The sequence below is a fragment of the Periophthalmus magnuspinnatus genome, chromosome 4 (genome assembly GCF_009829125.3).
Source record: "Periophthalmus magnuspinnatus isolate fPerMag1 chromosome 4, fPerMag1.2.pri, whole genome shotgun sequence".
Taxonomy (NCBI): domain Eukaryota; kingdom Metazoa; phylum Chordata; class Actinopteri; order Gobiiformes; family Gobiidae; genus Periophthalmus; species Periophthalmus magnuspinnatus.
This window is the reverse complement of record NC_047129.1, coordinates 28209426-28232251: the sequence shown is the minus strand read 5'-3', so window position 1 is coordinate 28232251 and position 22826 is coordinate 28209426. Positions and strand designations below refer to the sequence as shown.

At 38.6% G+C, this 22826-nt stretch overlaps 2 protein-coding genes across 7 annotated transcripts in view; one reads left to right on the top strand and one right to left on the bottom strand.

Annotated features, from left to right (window-relative positions):
- The window catches only part of fcho1 (FCH and mu domain containing endocytic adaptor 1), a 68962-nt gene extending 59769 nt beyond the window's left edge, over window positions 1-9193 (top strand). For all 3 annotated transcript variants that reach the window (XM_033964720.2, XM_055221090.1, XM_055221091.1), the window contains 4 exons: window positions 3169-3365; window positions 4405-4469; window positions 5788-5955; window positions 7621-9193. In XM_033964720.2, the coding sequence (XP_033820611.1) occupies window positions 3169-3365; window positions 4405-4469; window positions 5788-5955; window positions 7621-7649 (459 nt within the window). In that variant the 3' untranslated portion in view covers window positions 7650-9193. The remainder of the gene's footprint in view (window positions 1-3168; window positions 3366-4404; window positions 4470-5787; window positions 5956-7620) is intronic.
- The window catches only part of rfx2 (regulatory factor X, 2 (influences HLA class II expression)), a 38851-nt gene continuing 25206 nt past the window's right edge, over window positions 9182-22826 (bottom strand). For 3 of the 4 annotated variants that reach the window (XM_055221093.1, XM_033964717.2, XM_033964718.2), the window contains 9 exons: window positions 22124-22242; window positions 16054-16160; window positions 15661-15812; window positions 15284-15381; window positions 14989-15138; window positions 14566-14774; window positions 13767-13920; window positions 12900-12942; window positions 9182-12135 (listed from right to left, as the gene is read on the bottom strand). In XM_055221093.1, the coding sequence (XP_055077068.1) occupies window positions 12014-12135; window positions 12900-12942; window positions 13767-13920; window positions 14566-14774; window positions 14989-15138; window positions 15284-15381; window positions 15661-15812; window positions 16054-16160; window positions 22124-22242 (1154 nt within the window). In that variant the 3' untranslated portion in view covers window positions 9182-12013. The remainder of the gene's footprint in view (window positions 12136-12899; window positions 12943-13766; window positions 13921-14565; window positions 14775-14988; window positions 15139-15283; window positions 15382-15660; window positions 15813-16053; window positions 16161-22123; window positions 22243-22826) is intronic. The other variant, XM_055221092.1, reaches the window with a different exon arrangement.

The window sequence follows — 22826 nt, the reverse complement described above, 5'->3', positions numbered from 1 at the left end:
ACTTCCCACAGCTAATTACTCCTACTGCAGCCTGTCTTATCCCGGGTTTTAATGTCCCTAACTCCCTCACTATGTAACCTGGTCATACGCTATACTGAAGAGGAAGGTTTTAAGCCTGGTCTTAAATACAGAGACTGTGGGGGCCTGTTTAACATCAGCAGGGAGTTGATTCCATAGCAAAGGAGCTTGGTAACTGAATGCTCTCCCTCCCATTGTACTTTTGGACACTCTAGGAACCACTAATAGTCCTGCATTCTGAGAGCAGAGTGCTCTGTTTGGCTGGTACGGGACAATAGCATCTTGCAGATAGGATGGGGCCATACCGTTTAGAGCTTTGTATGTCAGGAGGAGGACTTTGAATTTGATTCTAAGCTCGACAGGAAGCCAGTGCAGATATTTTTGTCCAGGACTGATGTGGTCTCTTCTTTTAGTTCCTGTTAGGACTCTGGCCGCTGCATTTTGGACCAACTGGAGGCTCCTTATAGTACTTTTGGGGCAGGCGGCGAGCAGAGAATTACAGTAATCAAGTCTGGAAGTAACAAATGCATGGATGAGTTTTTCAGCATCGTTTTTAGGTAAAATATTTCTAATTTTAGTTATATTTCGCAGGTGAAAGTATGCGGTATTACCTCTGTTTTTTCAGGATTTCCTGATGTCCTTCACACAGGCACCGAGTTTATCTATTCGATCAGTCTGATTTGGTTTCATTGATAAGTACAGCTGAGTGTCATCAGCATAGCAGTGAAAATTAATGCCATGTTTTCTGATAATGTTACCCAATGGCAACATATACAGAGTAAATAGGATTGGACCAAGCACAGATCCTTGTGGAACTCCACAGGCTACTTTAGAACAGGGAGAGGTGCTCTGGTTTATACTAACAAACTGGTACCTATCTGATAGATAGGATTTAAACCATTTGAGGGCGGTCCCTCTGATTCCAATGTCACATTCTAACCTCTGCAGTAGAATGTTGTGATCAGTGGTGTCAAACGCTGCACTGAGGTCCAGTAGGACCAGGACTGAAGCCAACCCGTTATCAGCAGCTAGTAGTAAGTCATTTGTTACTTTAAGCAGTGCAGTCTCTGTGCTGTGGTGAGCTCTGAATCCAGATTGAAATTTTTCAAATATATTATTGTCCTGCAGAGCTGTTTCACCACCACTCGTTCTAGAATTTTTGAGAGGAAGGGAAGATTAGAGATAGGTCTATAGGTCTGGTTGTGTTTTTGATGTGTTGGGGTTGGGTTGTTTGGCTGTGGGGTGGTTGGGTGGGTTTGGTGGGTGGGACTGATTTTAATGCACTGTAAAGCATTTTGTGTTATATTTTTCTTGTATGAAAAGTGCTTTATAAATAAAGTTTGTTGTTGTTGTATTACAGACTGGATTTGCTTAGAGCTGATTTTTGGAGTAACTTTGTTGATTTTGTCTCTAATGGTTGTAATTTTGTAATCGAAGAATTGAAGAAAGTCATCACAACTAATGTTCGAGGGGAAAAGAGACTCATTAGCAGTGTGGGAGTTTGTCAGCCTGGCTACAGTGCTGAACAGAAATCTGGGATTATTTTTGTTTACTTCTATTAGATTTGAATAGTATCTAGTTCGGGCTTTCCGCAGAGCGGCCTTATAAGTGAGCAGGCAGAGCTTCCATGCCTTCAGAGACTGCTCAGAGCGCGAGCGCCGCCAAAGCTTCTCTGTGCGTCTCACATGTTGTTTGAGTGTCCTGAGCTGTAACGTGTACCATGGAGCCGGAGGTCTTGGTTTAATGCTTTTCTGTTTTAGCGGAGCTACAACATCGAGAGCAGATTTTAAGGTGAGCATTGTTCTGTCAACCAATCAATCAATGACAATTGGATTAAAATTATTTTCATTGTCACATGACATATCTTTTAGTAATGGCTCAATAATTTCTTTAAACTCTGTAACCGATTTATCTGATAATGTTATTTTCATTATAGTTTTTTTCTGCGGGGCTGGATAGTCTTTTAGTATGAATTGAAAGGTAATTAAGAAATGGTCAGGCTTATTCACACTCTGGGTGAAACCGATCCCATCCAGGAGCGCGCCAAAAGCATTACTGTGGCAATCACTGCCGTTATCTACATGTATGTTGAAATCTCCAACTATAACAATCCTTTCCCAATTCAAAACTAAACTTGAAATGAAATCAGAAAACTCTGTCAGGAAGTCGGCAAATGGACCAGGAGGTCGATAAATTATTATAAATATAACAGCTAAAATATAGATTGTCATTCAACTAGACCCAGACCCTATCTACATGTTATAGGGATGGGACAAGATCTCGTGTCTGAAGAAATCGTGAGATAAAATTGCCACAAGAAATTATTTTAACCATGTGTCTTGCATTTGGATTGGACAAAAAAGGTGTAAAGTGCTGGTGAATTACATCTAAAGACACTGTAGTTCCAAAAAGCATCGCTCTTTATTTGAGGTTTGAGTTGTTGCAGCCCTGTACTCCGAGAGCTCTGAGGTCAGCTGACCAGCTCCTGCTGCTGTGCCCAAAGCCAGACTCAAGCCCAGCGGTGACGGAGTATTTTCTCTGGTAACTCTCAAACCATGGAACAGCGCCCCGTACCTGTCAGATCCTCTCAGTCTTTAATACGGTTTAAGACTAGACTGAAAACGCTTCTCCCTGGCATTTAATACTAGACAGGACATCTTAGTGTTTTATTTTTTATTTTTCTGTGTATTATGTTATCTGCAAATTAGTTTTTTCTTGACTTTTACATGAAACATTTTGGTCAGCTGAAGCTGTTTTAAATGTGCTATAGAAATTAACTTGAAATGCAACAGTGACAACAAAAGTACAAAAAAATTAGGACAAATTTGTGAAATGCAGAATGTATTTATCATAAATTATGTAAAATCTCCTGGACCCAGTCTCATGTCTCGTCTCATCTTCTGTCCCACCTCTCACATTTTACTAATGGTTTAGGGGTAACGTCAGTGGAGAAGCGTCCTGCAGTTACCATGGTGATACAACGCACTCATTAGTAAACACAGTCTGAAAACTCATGAAAAAATCCTAAAAAACTAAATGTTCCATGTATATTTTGCTCAGGTCTCCTCAAGGCAGATCCTCCACCAGAAAAGTTCCACAGTGCATCTTTAACTTCATTTGACCCGTTGCTTTTATGCATCTTGGTCCCAGGTCTCGTCCCAGGACCCTGGCCGTGCCCCCCTCCTCCTCTCCGCAGAGTGTCAGCGCAGCGGGACAGTGACTCGGGTGTCTCTGGATTACCACTGCTGCCCCGCCACTGCCCCCTCCACCCAGCTCACCGCAGTCCAGGTCCTCCTCCCTCTGGACCACACCGCCACAGACCTGCAGTGCCAGCCCCCCGCCTCATGGTGAGAGAGAACGAACTGTGTACAGTGGTCCCTCGTGTATCGCGGGGGGTATGTTCTAAAAATAACTCGCAATAGGTGAAATCCGCGAAGTATCAGCTTTATTTTTTACAATTATTCTATATGTTTTTGGCTGTAAAACCCCTCACCACACACTTTATACACTTTTCTCACACAGGCATTAACATTTTCTCACATTTCTCTCTTGTTTAAACACTCTCAAAGTTCAAACCTTCGTAGGCGTCTTTGTCGGTGCAGAACGACATTGTTTTTCATCGACATTGTGGGTTTTGTCGGGGAGAAAACTTGCAAACATACAGCACTTCAGAGTCACACTGCGATCCATCGTTTATGTAAATTTGGCTGAACACATTCTGTACTGTGCAGGAGACACAGCACGGAGGAGACTGATGGACAATGAGCTACAGTCCAACAGCCAATCAGGACGCAGAACACAATGCACGTTCATTCGATGTAAAAAAAAAACATGAAAAATTGCTCTAAAAAAATTTGCGAAACCGCGAAAGGTGAACCGCGATATAGTGAGGGACAACTGTATCTGATTTTTACCATCTTAAAGCGGGCCAGAGTTATTCCTCACTGTCCTTATGCTTTCAGAACATCCTAATTATTCACCACAATGAGTTTATCAGCTTTCAGAGACCAGTACAACGCACACTTCTTGATTCTTGAGCGATAATTGGATGCAGACAGTACACAGTGGACATATGTTTACCTCAAGATTTACTTATACAATATATCTGTACTGAGGCAAGATACAATTTCTTGAATACATGGAAAAAATGCCAATTGCTACATGTATTACTGATTAAGAAAATAAAATTGTATTAAGTATAAGTGCAGAGGGCGGGTTTTATGCTGGTGGCGGTAAAAATAGGGGTAAATTGGAGCAATGACGTCTTGAATACGAGAATAAAGATTACTCAGACCTGCATGAATCACCCTAAATGTAACGTCGAGAGGGTACATGAGAAAGGAAACAACTATAACATGGCTAAACGCTTTTTCTTCCTTTGCGCAGGAACTCAGAGGAGAGGCGACTTCTGTGGAAACTGCCAAATCTGTCCCCCACCAACCACAGCAAAGGTCAGAGCTCACTACTGTCCCGCACACTCCGGTTTAACCCTCAACAACCCAGATCAGATTACATTTATCTGTCATATACGAGTCTGAAATGTGTTTGGATGAGGAGAAACCGCCAGTTCCCCGATTAGTTATTTTTATTCCTGATTTATTATGTCTTCAAAACTAAAAAGCACAAATGTTTCACAAGCTCTGTCTCACTTAAGCCACAAAACATCTATAATTGGGTTTTTTTAAACGAAAATCTGTCTGAAATGTTTCTACAAAGCGTTGAGATCAGATGTGTTTTGTTAAATAGGGATTCGGTTCACACGGTTTGAATTCATCTATGGTTATTACAGTTTGTGAGCATACGTAAAGATTAACGGCTAAAACAACACAGGAATCCAATGCATTTTAAGATATTTTTAGAGGAGTTCGTTGCATAGAATCTGTTCATGATCATAATGAAACTGATTAACTTTTGAGTGACAAGTAAAGAGTACACGATCTAGGAAAGATCTAATAACTTCTTTTTGTAAATTTATATCTAGAACTGCATTTTTTTTACTTGTTAAAAAATGGTTGACGAGGAAATCATTGACCAGCTGACTTATTAGTTGAAAAAAGTGGTGGAAAGTAGCAATGTAAATGTAGTACTATTCTATATAAGTACACATTTTAGGAATCTGTACTTTACTTGAGTGTATTTTTCAACAGGACGGAAAAGTAAAAGTATTTTTTATTCTTGTTTGAGACCTGCTGAGGGTTTATTTTTTTACCACATTATTTATTTGTATACTTTTAGCAAAATATACAAATAAAATCCATTCAATTGTTTTTATTGAGCAAAATTCCTGCACAAATCTTTATCAAAATCACTACATTTGAAGCTTCATTAGACTCAAAATCTGCACGAAACACTTCTACTTTTTATTCTTTAAGTACATTTTTACACCGCTGCGTTAATACTTTTGCTATTTTGTTTTCATGTCATACTTTTCTTTTACTTCAATGTTGTTTTTTGCTCCGGTATCTGTAATTTCACTTAAGTAACAATATTTAGTACCGGTATTTCCTCCACCACTGTTTGAAAAGTCATTTATTAACATATATTATAAGTTGTTGGTTGGAGTTTTGGGTTTGACTGGACAGTTTAATCTGCGCTTTTCTCTTATGAAGATGCTGTACCATAGTTTTTACATGAGATCCTTATATTTTGACCCCCTTTGAGTCGATTTATTAATTACAAATGTAGGCAAATGTTTAATGAACCAAGTATTTCTTTAGCCGACTACAGACCTAAGTTATACATTTTAACCCACATACCCCCCTCTGGTAGGCTCTGGTACTCTGTGTGCGAGCTGGCAGTGTCTGGAGGCTCCCCGGGGCCCCGCTCCCAGCCTGGCCGTGCAGTTTGTGGGATCTGGGGCCTCTCTGTCGGGGATGGACCTGGAGCTCGTGGGAAGCAGGTACCGGATGTCACTCGTCAAGAAGAGATTCGCAACAGGTGAGATACAACCCAGTGCGTTTAGATTAATCAGTAGAGGTTTACACACGAGCATAAAAGTTGCCGGTTTGATTCTGACTATTTCCATGTTGAGCGTCTTGTGTTTTGGGGAAATCTTTAAACACACATTTTACAAAAGTGCAGTTTTGCAATTCAGACATCCTCACATTTAAACTGATCTTGCCACGTAAAACTAAAATTACAAAACTTTCCAACTTGATTTTGACACCAAGGATTAGACTTGATACTCGATGCCACTTCTGATACCGTGATAATAATAAATATCACTCTTTCTTTAGTCAGTAGAATGTGATTTTCAACATTAAATAATAGTTCTTTTATGTTACCATGTGTCTTATATCTGTGTAATCCCTCAGTCGTCCAGCTATGTGTCTTATACTCGTTCTAACACAGCTCAAGATCATTCTAAATCTAGGCAAGGCAAGGCAAGGCAAGTTTATTTGTATAGCACAATTTGTACACAAAGTAATTCAAAGTGCTTTACAGAATAAGAAGGACATTAAAATCACACAAATAAAAACATAAATAATCACAAATAATCATCATAAAATTTACATTAAAACAGAAGAGTGCAGAATAAAACCCTTTCAGTCGTATGCATAGATAAACAGAACTGTTTTGATCCTGGATTTAAACATTGTCAAAGTAGAGGCCTGTCAGGTTTTAGTTGCATAAAACTGAAACTCTGATTCTCCATGTTTAGTCCTGACTCTGGGCACCAGCAGGAGGCCGGTCCCTGAAGTCCTCAGAGTGTGAGATGGTTCATATGGCACTAACATGTCGGAGATATACTTTGGACCTAGGCCATGGAGAGACTTGTTCACAAGCAGAGCTGCTTTAAAGTCTATTCTTTGAGCTACAGGAGCCAGTGCAGAGACCTGAGCACAGGACTTATGATTTATGCCAGTAAATCTATTCAGGAAAGATTCATTTTTGTCCTGTGAATGTGACTTTTTTAGTAATACTTTCACAAATGATTATCTATTTTCAATTCTAGCTTCTCCCATTTATACATAAGACGTTTCAACATTTGAGATTCTTGTTTTCGACCGATTTTAGTCCAGTTTTAAACCCATTTTGATACTTTTGACAACCCAAAGTACTGTGTAAGACACTTTTAGATACACAGCTTGAAAAGAAATGGAATATACAACATACAACATAATATTTACAGGGTTTAGTATATTTAAGGCTTTGTTCTTTGTTCTTTTTCCCATAAAATAGTCTAACTAAAAGCATGCGATAGAAAGAAAAGTGAGGAATTAGTCTGGACTGCAGCTAAGAGTCTGTCTATCATGGTTTGACAAGTTCTTTTAAACATCTTTAAAGGTCCACTGTGTAACTTTTCAGCTGGAGAGGCCGGCATGAGCTCGTCTCAGTGGAGAGTTAATACTACTTTGCCTGAAATATTCCTCAGTATGCCATTAAACGTAAAGTGGATTAGACTTGTGGAGATAAATTTAATACCATACTGTGAAATATTCCAGTCAAAGCAATAATCTCCATGGAGACAAGCAGGTGGCGCTCTCTCACGCCAGAAAAGTCACTTAGTAGACCTTTAAATGTACTTTTACATTTTCAAACCTACTGTAATGAGTAGAGCATAGATTTGATTCTTATCTGTGTTTGTTTGTGTTTTAACAGGGAAGTACATGGCTGGATGTTCCCTCTGAATATTCACTGGGCCCCCTGCTGGACGGTCAGAGCGCTGCATAAACTTTACACTGAAGACGCTGTGCACTTCTGACTAATATCACTACTCTTATTTAAAATCTGTGTCGTACCTGTCGGTCCTTCTGCCTTTCCTCAAATCTGTTCTGTAAAATTCATACGTAGAAGTTATTTATTGTTTTGTATTAAATCAGATATCTGTGCCTTTGTATTAAGGTTATGTTCTCATTACTGCATTTTCATTTTAAACTTTGGAGGTTGTGTCCTTCTAGGGTCGCAAATGATGAATCAGAATAGTGAGTCGACTGTTCAAATGATCTTAATCGTGTTTTGATAATCATTAAATATACCAAATGAGCTTTTATAACAAAAACTCCAACATTGTTCAAGTAAAATGGCAAATGATACACTCTATTCATAAATATTCTCTATTTGAAGGCTTAAGACGCCATTATTTAGTTAAAAGTTCAGTTCAGAGTGAGTCGTTTTAGGTTTAAAACAACTGGATTTTAGCGTTTGAAACTGGCAACTTAAATGTGAGACTCGTGTGAGGTTCATTCTGCTTTTGGATTGGATAATTGAGTTGAGAAGCAAAACACCAAATTATAACATAAACAACTTAGCCATCATGTCCAAAGTTTTTGTAATTAAGAATAAATCAGCATTACAGTTGTTATTACTCAAAGCTATATTGGAAAGTTTGATTTGATTTGGACACATTTACCTCTTGAGACAATGTTTATGGAATTTTAAATCAAAATCTCACAAACAGATCCTTAAAGTAGCGGGACATGCTTAAGTTTCAGACCTTTATTGACGATTAACAAATACAATGCTATTGATATTTTGCAGCTGATGTCCTCAACATTCTCTGGGGGTGTGATGCTAACTGTAGGCTCTGCTCTGTCTGAAGATCTGTTACTTTAATCTAAAGAGTTTGTTTTAACACAATTTAACCTTAAAGAACAGCAGACTTGGCTAGAAAGAAACAGGTGAGCTGATTTGTGCTCATAAACACGTCTCTCACACATAAAATCAGTCACACGTTCGCTATCTTTATCTTTAACCGACAGTTTTTCCATTTAGTCTGAAACACCTGAGCAAGACCGTTAACCCTGTATTCATCACAGACGCTTGTTGTTTAAATCTATTTTTTCTTGCGCTTTCAGACTCTCGAAACCTTTTTGGTGGCGTTTGCTGAATGTGTGCATCGTGTAACCATGGAAACTGATGAACATTCCGCCATATAGACACATGTAGAGCCCCCCCAGCATCGTGTCACTGCAAAATATCAATAAAATAGGAAAAGCGTCTTGATTTGAAAATGCATCAGTGTGAACATAGCCTGGAGAATAGGGTCTGTAACGTCAAAAAACACTGGATAATTTAACCTGAACTCTATAAAAATAAGTTGCCATTGTAAGTAGCATTTTTAAATTATGTAAATACCATTAAAAGATGTGAGTAGATTTGACCTGTTTGTACGATTGTTAGTGAAGTTCTTGTTTCATAAATAAAAAAACTCACACTTTTTGGTTTGCACAATTTATTACTTGACCAAGTACAAAATACACCTTGACTATTCATTTATTTAACGTACATGTCGTCCCTCCTTAGTCTAGAGTGTAATCCAAAATGCACAAAAATAACTATACTTGTAAGAACCAAAAACTATAATAAAAAATATTCAAAAATCTAGACAGCTTTACAAAACAAGTAGTACACATAGAAAGTACTGTATCCAAAGAAGGCAAATTACTGTGACAGCCAGGCACGCGTTACAAGAAATAAAAACAAAAGATTATTTCATAGCTATAACAAAAATGGGATCAGACAAAAAAATTTAAACCAATTAGAGACTTTAAGTAGCTCATATAAATAGAAGTTCTCAATTTAAATTTTAAATCAAGAATTACCCTTTACATCAAACAGCTGATTGAGTTGTATCATTCTATAATCAATTACAGTTCATTTCAATTAATTTGAAATTTCTGTTGTCACAGAAAAAAAAAAATCAGGCCACATACACATTCTACGGCTCATATAAAGATAATTATTTATACTTTTTATAACAGTTAAACTACATCCACTCATTGTAGATGCGAAGATTGTGGATAAGGTAACACACATACTTTGTCTTTTCTTAAATATAAACACTAGAATAGAAGCGGGAGATATGAATAAATGATTTAAAAACATTTTTTCTCTCTATTGCCATGGCAATTTAACAAAAAATGTGCTAAAAATGTCTGTATATGTTGCCATTGAGGTCAAAATGTGGATTGACCTTAAAATTAAACAAAAAAGGTGGAGAAATGTCACACTTTATGAATACATCTTAATTAGCCTTAATAAAGCATGAATAAAGCATGAACAATTTATCTCCAAAACATCAAATTGATTAACCATTTATCCGCTTCTCTCCCACCTCTAGACTAGAACCAAGTAACATTTTTTTGGTCGTCACCTTTAAAAAGCTCTCGTATTAGTCCATATTGAAATTAATGACCATTTAAAGACGTATTTTTCCAGTTTAAAGATGTGATTTAATTAAAGAAGTTACTGCTACACTTGTACTGTTTTTAATAAAGATTTGATAGTTTTGCTGAATTGGATCTTTGAAAACTATTTACATCAGAAACAAAAGGACTTTTTCAAACTTTTTCAATGGCTACATTTTCAACACTTGCCTAAATGTCATTTGAGCTAAAGGAGTACAGCATAGAATAATCCTCTGAGGTATTATAAGCACTGATGTCTAACAGGGTCCAAGCAATAGACTGCAGTTCTGAGCAGGGTTTCACTGGAGCGGTGCATTGTGGGTAAGGTCAGTAGAGCGTGGTAGATGTATTTTTGTGGGGAGAAAGGGTTACCATATACGGGCAAAGCTGAGGTAACTCCTAATTACTACGGCCTGGATAACAGTGAGGAGTGAACTCGAATCTCACAACGCCCCACGGTAAAATGGAAAAAATGACTTGGTGAAGCCATTAAAGGAGCACTATGCAACTTTTCTAGTGAAGGATTAGCCACCTGCTCTGAACCTCTATGGAGGTTGTTGCTTTCCCTGGTATGATCCAAGGCCAGATTATAGATTATATCTGTGGAGAGGCAAGCCTGCATGTTTATGACGGTATTTTCTTCACAATAAAACACCTGTAATTAAATAAATGCAAGATGGATAAGTTTAAATGCCATACAGTGGAATATTCCAGGCAAAGCAATCAGATCACATAGAGACCAACAGGTTATAACCCACTACCAGAAGTTGGGTTGACAAAAGATGTAGTCATGGTTTCTGGGTCTACATATCGTCCTATCATACATTAATTTGAATGGTTTTATTACTTTACAAATGGTATATTTGTCAGAAAGTTATAATTTTATACCAATTAACAATCTTATCACAATTAATCCAGCTCCAGGATGTCTGATTTGTCCCACACAGGGCTCTGAGATTTTAAGAATATATTTTGATTAAATTTTGTGTTGAAAATACTGTCAGAAGATGTGAAAAAAGCCAATCCTGTCTATTTCCTTATATTTGAATTACATTTTTATGTGCAAACTATAATTAGGTTTGGCCCTTGACCATCAAACGTACATTCATTTGGCCCTGTGAGGTAAAAACTTTGAGCCCCTCGGTCGAGCTAAAACCAATTTGATTTTGTACATCATTTTCAAGAATTAGATTAGATTATTAATTAGATTTCCAAGCAAAAGTAAAGTATATTTGAACAATTTGCACAATATTACTTCTAATGCAGTAACACTTGGCACACTCCAGCTTGTACTGAAGTATAGTCACCTGCCCTGTACTGCACCAGTGTAAACCTGAACAGGACAGAGACAGACAGGTCCTTTGGGTGAGTAGTAAACTGCATGGCTCTAGTTGTTTTAGCTGCACCAGGACATCCACACCTAACCCACAGAAAAGGTGCTCGTTCCAACATTTGAGGTTTAAATCTGATACATTCATCGTGCGGTAGAGGCACAGCTGAGGGGTCATAGACATCTGTAGTAGTGATGGTTAAGTTAAGTTTCTAAGGCACTCCAAATGACACTATGGCACGGCTATGTAGATCAACACACGAGACACACGTCCTAAACAAGAAAATAACTGCACAAACTCATTCACAGTTAACAAAAATAATGAAATATCCCTCTGTGAGTAGAAAAGTTATTCAAATGGGGGTTTTGACATAGTACCCTCTGCTCTATGTACATTGCAGAGGCAGAGGGACACGCACGTTTGTGATCAGGTTACGGGTTTGGTGCAGAGGGTTTGGTGCAGAGGGTGTGGTGCAGAGGGACGGGTGCAGAGGGACGGGTGCAGAGGGACGGGTGCAGATTATTGGGTGCAGGCTCACATCTCCTGAATTGGGTGGTTGAGTTCAATCCTCTCGCGTTTTACAGCCGGTTCGGTGGGACCTCGGGAGGCGTCTGCGTCACTGCCCATGTCACTCATCTCATCGGAGAAAGATGCATCTGAAGGAAGAAGAGAGAGAGTGAGGGAATTAAGTAAGAAGCAGAAGTGAGCAAAAGAAGTGAGATGCAGACTGGGACATTTCAAAGTGCGCCCACTGCCACAGTTCAAACGAGCTGTTTAAGCCCCACCGTAAAATTTTAGCCAAAAGTCAATAATTAAAAGCATGTTTTTATATTTTTTCTTCATTTGGAAATTAGTTTTTTTCTGGAATGTTCCACATATGGCATTAAATTGATCTATCTCCGTGGAAACAAGCGAGTGACAAGCGAGTGACAGGACAAGTAACAGGTCAGATCTACAAAAAGGTGACCCCACTCAGAGTAAGAATGTGTATTTTTGTGCAATTAAGACACATGTAGGTAAATGACAATATGAAATGGTTGGATTTCACTAAGATTAAATAAAATGGTGTTCATTGCACAGCCGTATAAACAGTGTGAGTTTATTTATCCTCTATCTGCTCATAGACGAGTATGAGCAGTGCTGTGTCAGTGCGTTTGATGGGAGAGACAGAGTATGTGGGATGAACTCAAAATAAGCTTGTACTTAATAATTAATGCACATGTCACTCAGCCGCAGTGCATTTTACTGTTTAACAAAGAGGAATGATAAATCAAAGGAATACATTAGGAGGAGCGTTTGATGCCCCGAACACTGTGGGGCAATTAGCGGCCAATATTAGCAATGTTTCTCACTGTCCACACACTTGGGTCTGATAGGATTCAATTATGAGCAGACAATGTAGTAGCTGATAAAGCTTTACCTTTTTCCAGTAGGGAGGGCATCATCGAGCTGAGATCACTGAACTACAACAAGACAAAAGGAAAAATATAATTAATCACCCTGAAGATGCTCATCAAAAACTGTAAAATAAATAAATAAAATAAAAAAGAAATGCCAGTATCGGTGATCAGACACATCTGTTACTTTGTGATATAAAAATGCACCATTTACTATAGTGCAATTTATTCCTAAGGCACATGAGAATGAATGCTGCTCCAATATTGTAGTTATTATAGTTTTAAATGATTCTAAGTCAAACTCTGGTCTGAATCAACTTCATAAAGAGCTTTGTTTAGTGGCCAGTATCTCGCAGGTAAATAGGGCTACATGATTTTAGAATAACATCTCAGTGTGACGTTTCTGCCAATCATTGCTTGCATTTCCAATTCATGTTTTCGAATTAGGATTCAGTTCACACTGCACATTTCAAATCTGTCCAGAGGCATTAAAATGTAATAGCAGAATTCATTAAGAAACATTAAACTAGTAGAAACATGTTTCTGGAGGTTCAAACAAAGGACATTCTATTACGTATAAAACTGAAGCATTTGTGATCTGATAATTTGACAAGTCATTCTCAAACTATTCACACCAAGTACCAGTAAAAATAATATTTGGCTTTACGAGTACCACCAGAGCTAATCCCATATATATCAGGCCAAAAACTAGGGGTTCAAAACAGGTCTAAAATGTAACTAAACGTGGATACAGTAACTTTAAATAATGATTAGCCAAAGGAGGACAAACCATAAAAAGAAATGAAACAAATAATGGTTTATTTCATTCAAAAAAATAATTTTACATTATGATATATTGGGTCACATAAACGGTCTAACTCGCTCCATACCTCTCCCATAACAGCGATGGGCGTCTCTCCGGTCGCCTGGGCAACGCGATGTTCCACCAGGTAGAACATGTACTCGTCGTACAGGAGGCGGATCAGATGAAAGGAGCCGAAGCTCGCGGCACTGCGCAGAGTCAGGTCCCGGATCACCATCGAACTGTAGGGGGCACCACACACAGGATTAGTCTAAGCACAGACTGTCTCCACTGAGGCTTGGGGTGGTCGCAGTTACTATAGCAACACTATAGGCACGAGGAGACAACGCCACATAAGTTTTAGAAGGCTGTAAAACGTAAAAAAGTATGTAACCTGTGATCCATACACGTGTCTGTTGTCATGTTTAGGTGACATAAACATAAAGGTGAGTGTGACTGTGAAAGAAAACGTGTTCACCCCATAAGTTCTTTATTGTCAGACTGTGTTAAATCAAAAGACTTTAGCATAACTTGAGTAACAGAACTTCAGACAGAGTAGTTCCTCCAGCTAGCTGTACCCTGCAAATGTTGCCATTGAAATTTCCCCCAAAATACTGTAGGCTGATATGTACGCACAACATGACTAGAAAGTGGTATTGACGTCATTAAAAAAAGACTAAAATATTTCAATACAGAGGAAAATGCTCAGTGCTCAATACAGATTCTGAAACCAATGATGTTCCTTTATTTTATTATTAGGGGGATGATACTTTAGCGTTGCCTTCTGGAGGTCAGGATGGCTGAAGTAGAACCATGGTTACATAGGTTGCTCTCATTTTGATACTAGTTCAAGTATTGGTTATTTTTGTATCTTATTTTATCAGTACCTGTAGAAAGACCACTTGAGCAGGAACTGGCGTGCGGCCTTGGGGAAGCTGGGGCTGCCCTGGTGCGGTTTGAGGACCTGTGTGACCACGTTATCAAGCCACGTGGCCCATTGGTCCAGAGAGCTCTGCTGCTGCAGCGTCACCTTAAAGTCCTGTTCCAAACGCTGCACCACCGCCTCGTCGCACTGACACACCCACGATGCCTGCTCCTGAGACACAAAACAAGCGCACCCATCACAGCAAGAAGAGACCCATTAATGTCAAGACTGAAGTGAAGACAAATGAGGCACTGAAGCTTAGTGGTGGCAGCTCCGTCACATAAACATAACAGGACATTACACACAAACATATACAGGGCAAAAGTTATATTGTTAACATGAGCCAGTTAAGCCTCGTCTACACCTTATATATAGTTGAGTTTACCTGGACATTAGCGAAGTCAACTCTGTTGAGGTCAGAGAGCATCTGGTTGATCTGGGAGGTGTTTTGGAGGACGGCACGAGCGGCTTGAGCCAAATGGTTTAAACTGGTGTAACGCCTCAATGTCTGCGCAAAGGCACTCACCACAGCAACCTGAAAATGACACAATCAATTCTATTGACTTTATAAAAAGTAGTTTGAATGTAGATATTTTAATTACCATGTTTTTGATGAGGGAACAAAACTAAAACAAAAGATCACGCTCCCTCTATAAGAAAGCAAACGGACAACTTATTACCTTGGTACGGATTATTTCATGAGGAAAACTGGTCATGGCGCTTGTCAGCCATCCTTCAAGACTCTTGGCAAAGTTTCGAATGGCCTGAGTGAGAGTACCTGAGGAGACGTCATGGGGTTATTAAGGTGTATGTACAATGACACATTTATACTTTTTCTTGAGTATAATTCAGGGATGGGTGATTAATCAAATTTTAAACAAGATTCAGTCTAATCGTAAAAGCAAGAGAGCGAGAGAGAGAGAGGAGAGGAGAGAGGGAAGAGAAATAAAAGAGAAAAGGAAAAGAAGAGAAGAGGGAGCAGGAGAGGAGAAATGAAGAGAGAGAAGGAATGCTGTAGCTGTGAGCATAATGTTTATATTTCATATGTGACACTGACTGGGCACAGGGCGTAGTACATCGGGAATGAGTATCTCCACTAGAGCCTGGTACAGGACGTGGTCACAGCTCCTCATCCACAGACGCACAGGCTCAAATTTACACAGAGACACCAGTTTGTCCCGCGGGATCACGGCCTCTGGGTCATCCTCACTGTACACAACAAGTACAAATTTACATTAAAATACAGTATTTTTTGTTATTATTTGTGTATTTACTAATTAAAAGAACTGTATGTAGCCTGTGCAGTTTTAACAAGTACTATGATGAAAACTGAAGCTGAGTTGCCAGGTTAAACTGCAGATAAAGGACCCATTTTTCTCATTCTCATTTGATTATGGAAAAAGTCATTATCACTATTGTTTGGTCCATAATTTTAATTTTAATTACATACCCAACAGCGGTGCTCCCGTCACTAGATGGCGATGTTGCATACCAAAATGTCTGCCAGAGTTTCTCAATGTAGTGAAACTGAAGGTTCATCACCACGTCCAGAGTGGCCTAAAGGAGGAAAGGAGGAGGGGAGAGGGAGGAGAAGAGGAGAGAAGGACAGGAGGAGGAGGAGGAGGAGAGGGGTAAAGAGAATAGGGAACGGAGGGAGAGACAAGAAGAGGGAATGTAGAGAGGACGGGGAAGAGAGGAGAAGAAGAGGGGTGAAGAGAGAGGAAGGAGGGGAAGCAAAAGAGAAGGGAGAAGAGAGAAAGGGCAGGGAATGAGGAGAGGAGAGAAGGAGAGGAGATGAATAGCAAAAGAAGGAGGAGAGGAAAAAAGAAAAAGGGGAGAGACGAAGAAAAGAGGGCAAAAAAGGAGAGAGAGGGGAATGGAGGACAGGCGAAGAGAGGGAGGAGGAGGCGGAGGGAAGAGGGAGGAGAGAAAGAGAGGAAAAGAGGGAGGAGAGGAGTGGGGGAACAAACACACAGAGCTGAGCCATGGTAACCAGACACACAACAAAGTTTCTGGTGCGGCCTCAGTGTGGGCCCTGGGGTGACACAATGAGGCGCTGCACACATTAATCTTACAGACTACAGGACCAGCTCCGGCTTTAGCTGCACTTTCACTTTAACACTCACTTCAACACAGATTTGATCCAGACGTTTGCTATAAAGGAGACATATTCAACTGGTTTAGGGGTATTTAGTATTAGCCTGTAACTTACGTAGATAACCGTTTTGCATCGTGTGCATTGCGAAGTGGGATAATGATCTAAAACGCTTATTAAAAGAAATGGATGAAAATCAGCTGCTTGTAAATGTTTGAACAGGAACTCAATACATCCATCTGGTTTCATTGTTAAAACATGATTACGTGACATATTTGAATTCTACGAGTATGAGTCTGAAATCTGAATAGACAGAAGGAAGTGCAGAGGAGTGGGCGGGGATAGGGGAAGTGAAAACTACAATTTTATGAGCACTCGTGTCTCAAATGAGGAGAATACCAGGATTACTCAAACACGCATGAATCAACTGAGAAACAACTTTTAGAAGGGTAACGTTGAAGAACCACCAACCACCAATATATATAACATGGTTCAAATCTCATAGAAGTCAGTTTTAAAAAAATATGTATGATTTAAGACTTTATTTAATACACTGTAATTCTACTGAAGCACTTTTCCTTGCACTACCCACAATAAATATACTTATACGACACGATAAGCATGATAAGGGTTTTGAAGTTGATTATTTTTAGAACGTAAACAAGTATAAAATCACTCAATCCCTCTCTCCAGTTTCCGATGGTCTTATGTTTACAGGTTTAGAATTTCGAAAGCAACAGTAAAACGCAAAGACAAAAATATTAATACTACTTAAAATGTGAATGCAATGAACTGATTGGAAACGATTCAAAGAGTGTAATTACAATAGAATTTTCACAATACTATCTTCTTAAAAGTGATGTATCCTAGAGTTTTTAGTGTTCATACAAATGGATTACCAAACACTGACCTGATCTAACCCTATGGCAGTTCCTCTTTCCCGTAGAGGCCTGTGCGATATATAGATAGAGGCGTGGTACGGAGCCACACCACAGCACACAAAGACTACACTGTTTAAGGCTTTCTCTCAGAGGCAGTCCAAATAGTTTTAAAGAAGTCAAAGCAAACAAGAGAAAAGAGAGAACGCTATAACGACATGGTGAATTCTGCTGCCCCCCACACACACTGTGTACTTTCAAATGGAGCTACGCTAAACCCTTTCAAGTGTGTACAAAGCAGTGATCAAAAAAGCCATTTTGTTTTGATGTAAAACTATAAAACTAAGACTTTTTCCAGTTCAAAAAATATAATGCTTTGTTTTAACTTGTTAATCACTATGGCAACAGTCCTATTTTTTCACCACTTCCTGGGCATATTTTGAGCACTTTACTCCACGCAAAAGATATAATAGTTTAAGTTTTTAATCGCTATGGCAACAGTCTTCCTGTTATAGGCAATATTCAAGCACTTTTCCCAATTCAAAAACTATATTATTTTTTATATTGTTACTCACTTTGGCAATAATCCTTTTCTTTTTTTGTAACAGCTTCCTGTTGTATGCAATATTTTGAGCACTTTCCCCATTAAAAAAATATAATAGTATGTTTTAAATTGTAAATCACTATGGCAACAGTCCTTTTTTTCAGCTTTAGTTACTTGCAACATTTCTGTGCACATCCATTCAAAAGATGAAATATTTTATTAAAATGATTAATTGCTACGGCAATGGTCCTAATTTTTCATCATTTTGAAATACCACCTCTATCATTAACACCGTGCGTCTGTATCTGGCAGGACGGACACTTGCTGCTGGATCAGGTTACACAGCAGCAGTGGAGGCTTTAATCACATGATATGTTTTTGCTTCCTCTTCAGCTGTCGCCATGGCAACCTTGTTTACGGTTGCCCCCAGCAACAGGTCAAACACAGAACTCCAAAACAAAAAGGAGAATTCCCCATTCCCTCCGAACGACAGGGTTTTGCCGCAACAGAAAAAAAAAAACATCTCTAGTGAAAGGAGCGAGACAGGACAGACGGTAGAGAAGACTGACCCTTAATTAAGTCCAAAAATAAATATATTTATTTGTTCTTTGATGTTTTATGAAATGGCTAAAAATAGGATTTCATTAATTGCACAGATGGGTTCTGGATAATTAGGTATTAGAATCACAGTGGCACCGCATTAATAAAATGAAGAACGTTGGCATAATGGCAGATACTACATGTATGTGCTCAAACATGAGCTGTATCATCATTTAGAAATCAACCAAGCAACCAAAGCATAGTTTTATGTGCCATCTTGCCCATATAAATTTTGTGTTTGTGGAGGACAATAAGGTTTAAAGTTACAACTTTTCTGGTGGATGATCCGCCATTTTCTTGTCTCCATGGAGATGTTATGGATTTGCGTATGTCCCACAGTTTGGTATCAATCTTGGAACATTCCGAGGAAAGCAATAACATCTCCATGGAGGTAAGAAGGTGTGGACTTTCTATCAGAAATGTTACAGAATGCACCTTTAATACTGCACTGTCTGAATTTGAGTCCACGCCAACTGAAATCTTCTTTTGTTTATTTCATACTTTATTTTTGACAATTTCTGTCCATTTAAAAAATTTGCAGTTACATATCCTCATAGATGCAGTGCGTTGCCATGGCTACTTTGCTCTTCAATGGATTTAACATGCAACGTCAGGTTAAATCGAGTTACATGTATGCTCTAGTTACTCTGTGTCTTTTAGAGTTAAAGAAGCACTATGTAACTTTGCAGGTGTAAGGTCTGCCGTGTGCTTGTATTCAATGAGAAATGTTCCACAGTATGGCATAAAACACTCCATGTGGACAAGCAGGTGGCGACACAAGCAACAAGTTCCAGGTCAGGTCTGTGGAAAGGCGACCCTACTCACAGTAATAATAAAGGCACTCCAGGCAAAGCAAATACATCTCCATAGATACAAGCAGGTAAAGCAACTTTAACAAGGAAAGTTACACAGTGCACCTTTAATAACGCCTTTTTTTTAATGTGTTAATGTGTCAGTGTTAGCTCACAAAAAAAAGAGTGAAAAAACACACGACAAGGCGACGCGGGCTTGACAGAAATGCAGTGTGGGACAAAGCCATCGCCCGTGTGCCTGACCACAGACAAGGCATTACAAAGAGCCAAGAGGAGGCCTGCACAAAGACAGCGCGACGTCCAGGCCGCTCCAAAGGTTAATTGGCATGTCTTGAAAGCAGCACCGCGATGAAAAGGCTCCAGGAACAAAGGCGGCGTGGTGAGGCTGGACAAGCAGGGCCAGGGATAATATGATAAAGCCAGAGTAGTGCTGCCTTAATCACAGCCGCTCTCCCACTCAAAAGACCCAAATTTTAATGTCCAATATTATTCCTGCTATTCTGGGGGGAACACAATCTCCACCGGGGGTCTTTCTTCGGCCCACTCGTGTCCATTGTCCTGACCAATGGGGGCTTATTCATGTTACGCAACACATTCAAATGACATTACTATGAAATATGTCATGGTTTTTTTAAGTGGTCTTTTTGACATGTACCAAATATGTCACTTTTCACTTCGCATTCAACAGGTGTCACTTGTCTCTCATTCCTAGAAAAGTCAATATACCAATGGTTCTGGCTAACAATTTTAAAGGGTCCATATTACGCTATTTTTTGATCGATGTTATAATGTTGTTTCCTCATCAAAAACATACCTAGTGTTTTGGTTCATTCGCACATGTTAAACACACTAACCTTCATACACCTTCACTAGAATCAGTTGGATGATTTCAGCCCTGGCATTGCCGATCTCTGCTGAACTAAAGGTAAAAGGAGCCGTTAACTTGAAAACTACAACTTTGCAACAAGGTGGAACAGAACTTTTTTGAGCTTTGGAGGATTACTTAAATGTGTAAATGAAACAAAACACAACTCCAGGTATGATTTGGGGGGGAAAAAAAATTATAATAATAAAATAAAATAAAAACTATTCAAAGCCAATATTACAATAAGCGACTTTTAAATACTTCTTCATTTGTGCTGTTGACTAGTGATCATTGGATAAATTCTTCTAAACCAAGGTGTGCTAGAAACGCATTTTTAATTAGCCAGCAGCTTCAGGCTATAGGACTGGGTGTGTCCACAGATCACATACTATAATAATAATAGTGATGAAGTAAACAAGGGCAGTCTCTTTGTCCTGATTTTCTATGAGCAGCAGATGCTTGTTGACAGGTCCTCAGTAGAACTCCTGCTTTATGTTAAAGCGTGTTGTGACTGTTCAGTTCTAACCTCCACAGACATAAACAGCAGGATTAGGATTCAACATTGGTGTAGCAAACAGGAAGTGGGAGCGCGACCTCAGTGAAATGGGTTGTGTAACAAGTCGCATTAGTGAGTATGTGGCAATAAGATAATAAAGCCTGTTACAATCATTAGTATATTGATTTTTTTAATAATCTATATATATGATGCATTCTTTTTCTTTAAATTAACAGACAACTTTTACACTTTTCGTAGATCTGTAGGGGATAAAAAACATTACATCTGTGACTAATTAGTAATAATTTGTTTTAGTGTATTTTATTTTGCAATTTATTTATATCACAACTCATGTCTTTTATAACATTTGTAAAAAGTTAATGTCATAATCCTGCTTTAGGATTATTTTGTTAGAGGTATAAGGTACTCAACCATATTATCGTGTTTTTTTTTAATAATATATTGCACTTGAACCTTTGTTATCGTGAAAGGTCTATAATAAGAGAAGGATCAGGATAATGTGGCAATGTGTTATTATATGTTAATTAACACTGAAGTCACTTCAACTTTCTGCTTTATATTCCTGTCCATATATGTACCGTACATAACCATGAATTATTCATTTTACTAAAAGACAGTTAAGGTTATTAGAATTAAATTTTTCTTCAAACTTTCACACCTTTTTTCCAGTTTGGCCATTTTTAGGTAAAAAATGTTACTTCCTTATTGGAAATTATGACACCACATTACTAAGGGAATTCCTTAACAGTAACCTAGCAACCACATAGTAAACAGGGCCAAAACTCCACAGAGAAATTATTATTTATTATTCTATCCTAACTTTTGGATAGAATTCTTCCCATTTTGATGTCGTCAGAACTCTGCTTCCTGGAATTTTCAACATGTTTTCAACTTTTTTTCACAAATTACTTCTTCATTGGTGTGAAACTATAATTTCTATTTACAGCAGGTATCATCCCAACACATTAAGTAAAAATTAGAGAATGTTAAAAACCTGTTACACACTTATACACCATAAATGGTTTACTTAAAGATCATAATAATAATAATAATAATAATACATTGTATTTATATAGCGCATTTCAAGACATTCAAAGTCACTTCACAATACATACAAGAATAAAATATCACAAAATTTACAACATTAAATCAAACATTAAAAGCAATTTTGAACAGGTGAGTTATCCAGTTCTCTTACTACAGCCTTACCTCACAGTGGTCCCTGTAAAGCTTTTGCAGTTTCTTGATATCGCTCATGTTGATGCGTTCAGGGAGAGGCTGAGAGTCCAGGTCGGGAGAAGGAAACGGAGGCAACGTGTGAGAAGTGTCTGTGAAAATGGGAACGAGACGACAGCTGTCAGTCACAGCACCGAACAGAATATACAAACACAAGTATGGGATCTGTGCATGGGCTGTGCAAATATGCAAACGATAAAAATGGATAAATAAGTAGCTAAACAGTAGCCATAACTGGTTAAAACCCTCCTACACACTTTCTCATACATGTATATCCAAAGACATAAAACATTGACATTCTTTTTATTGGTACTATACATTTTGTTTAAAAAGCACCACAGATACAGTATGTAACTTTCTACTGAAATGGAAGGTTAAAACCATATTTCGGAACATTCTCCATGGAGATAAATAGGTTTTAGGCCATAGCAATGTGGAAGATTATAGCCAAAGAACATTCCCATAGAACCAAACAGAAAGAGGCCCTCCTCCAAGCCAAATAAGTCAGGTTTGTGGAGATGCAAGCCCACTCAGAGTAAAAATGCACGCTTTTCAGTGCAATATAGACCACCAAATTGAAAAAACATGCTTTATTTTAGTCTATTTTTGACTATAAAGTTGCAAATTGCGTCTTTAAAATCCTTTTGATTTCAGCCTCTGTAGTGCATGAGTATGA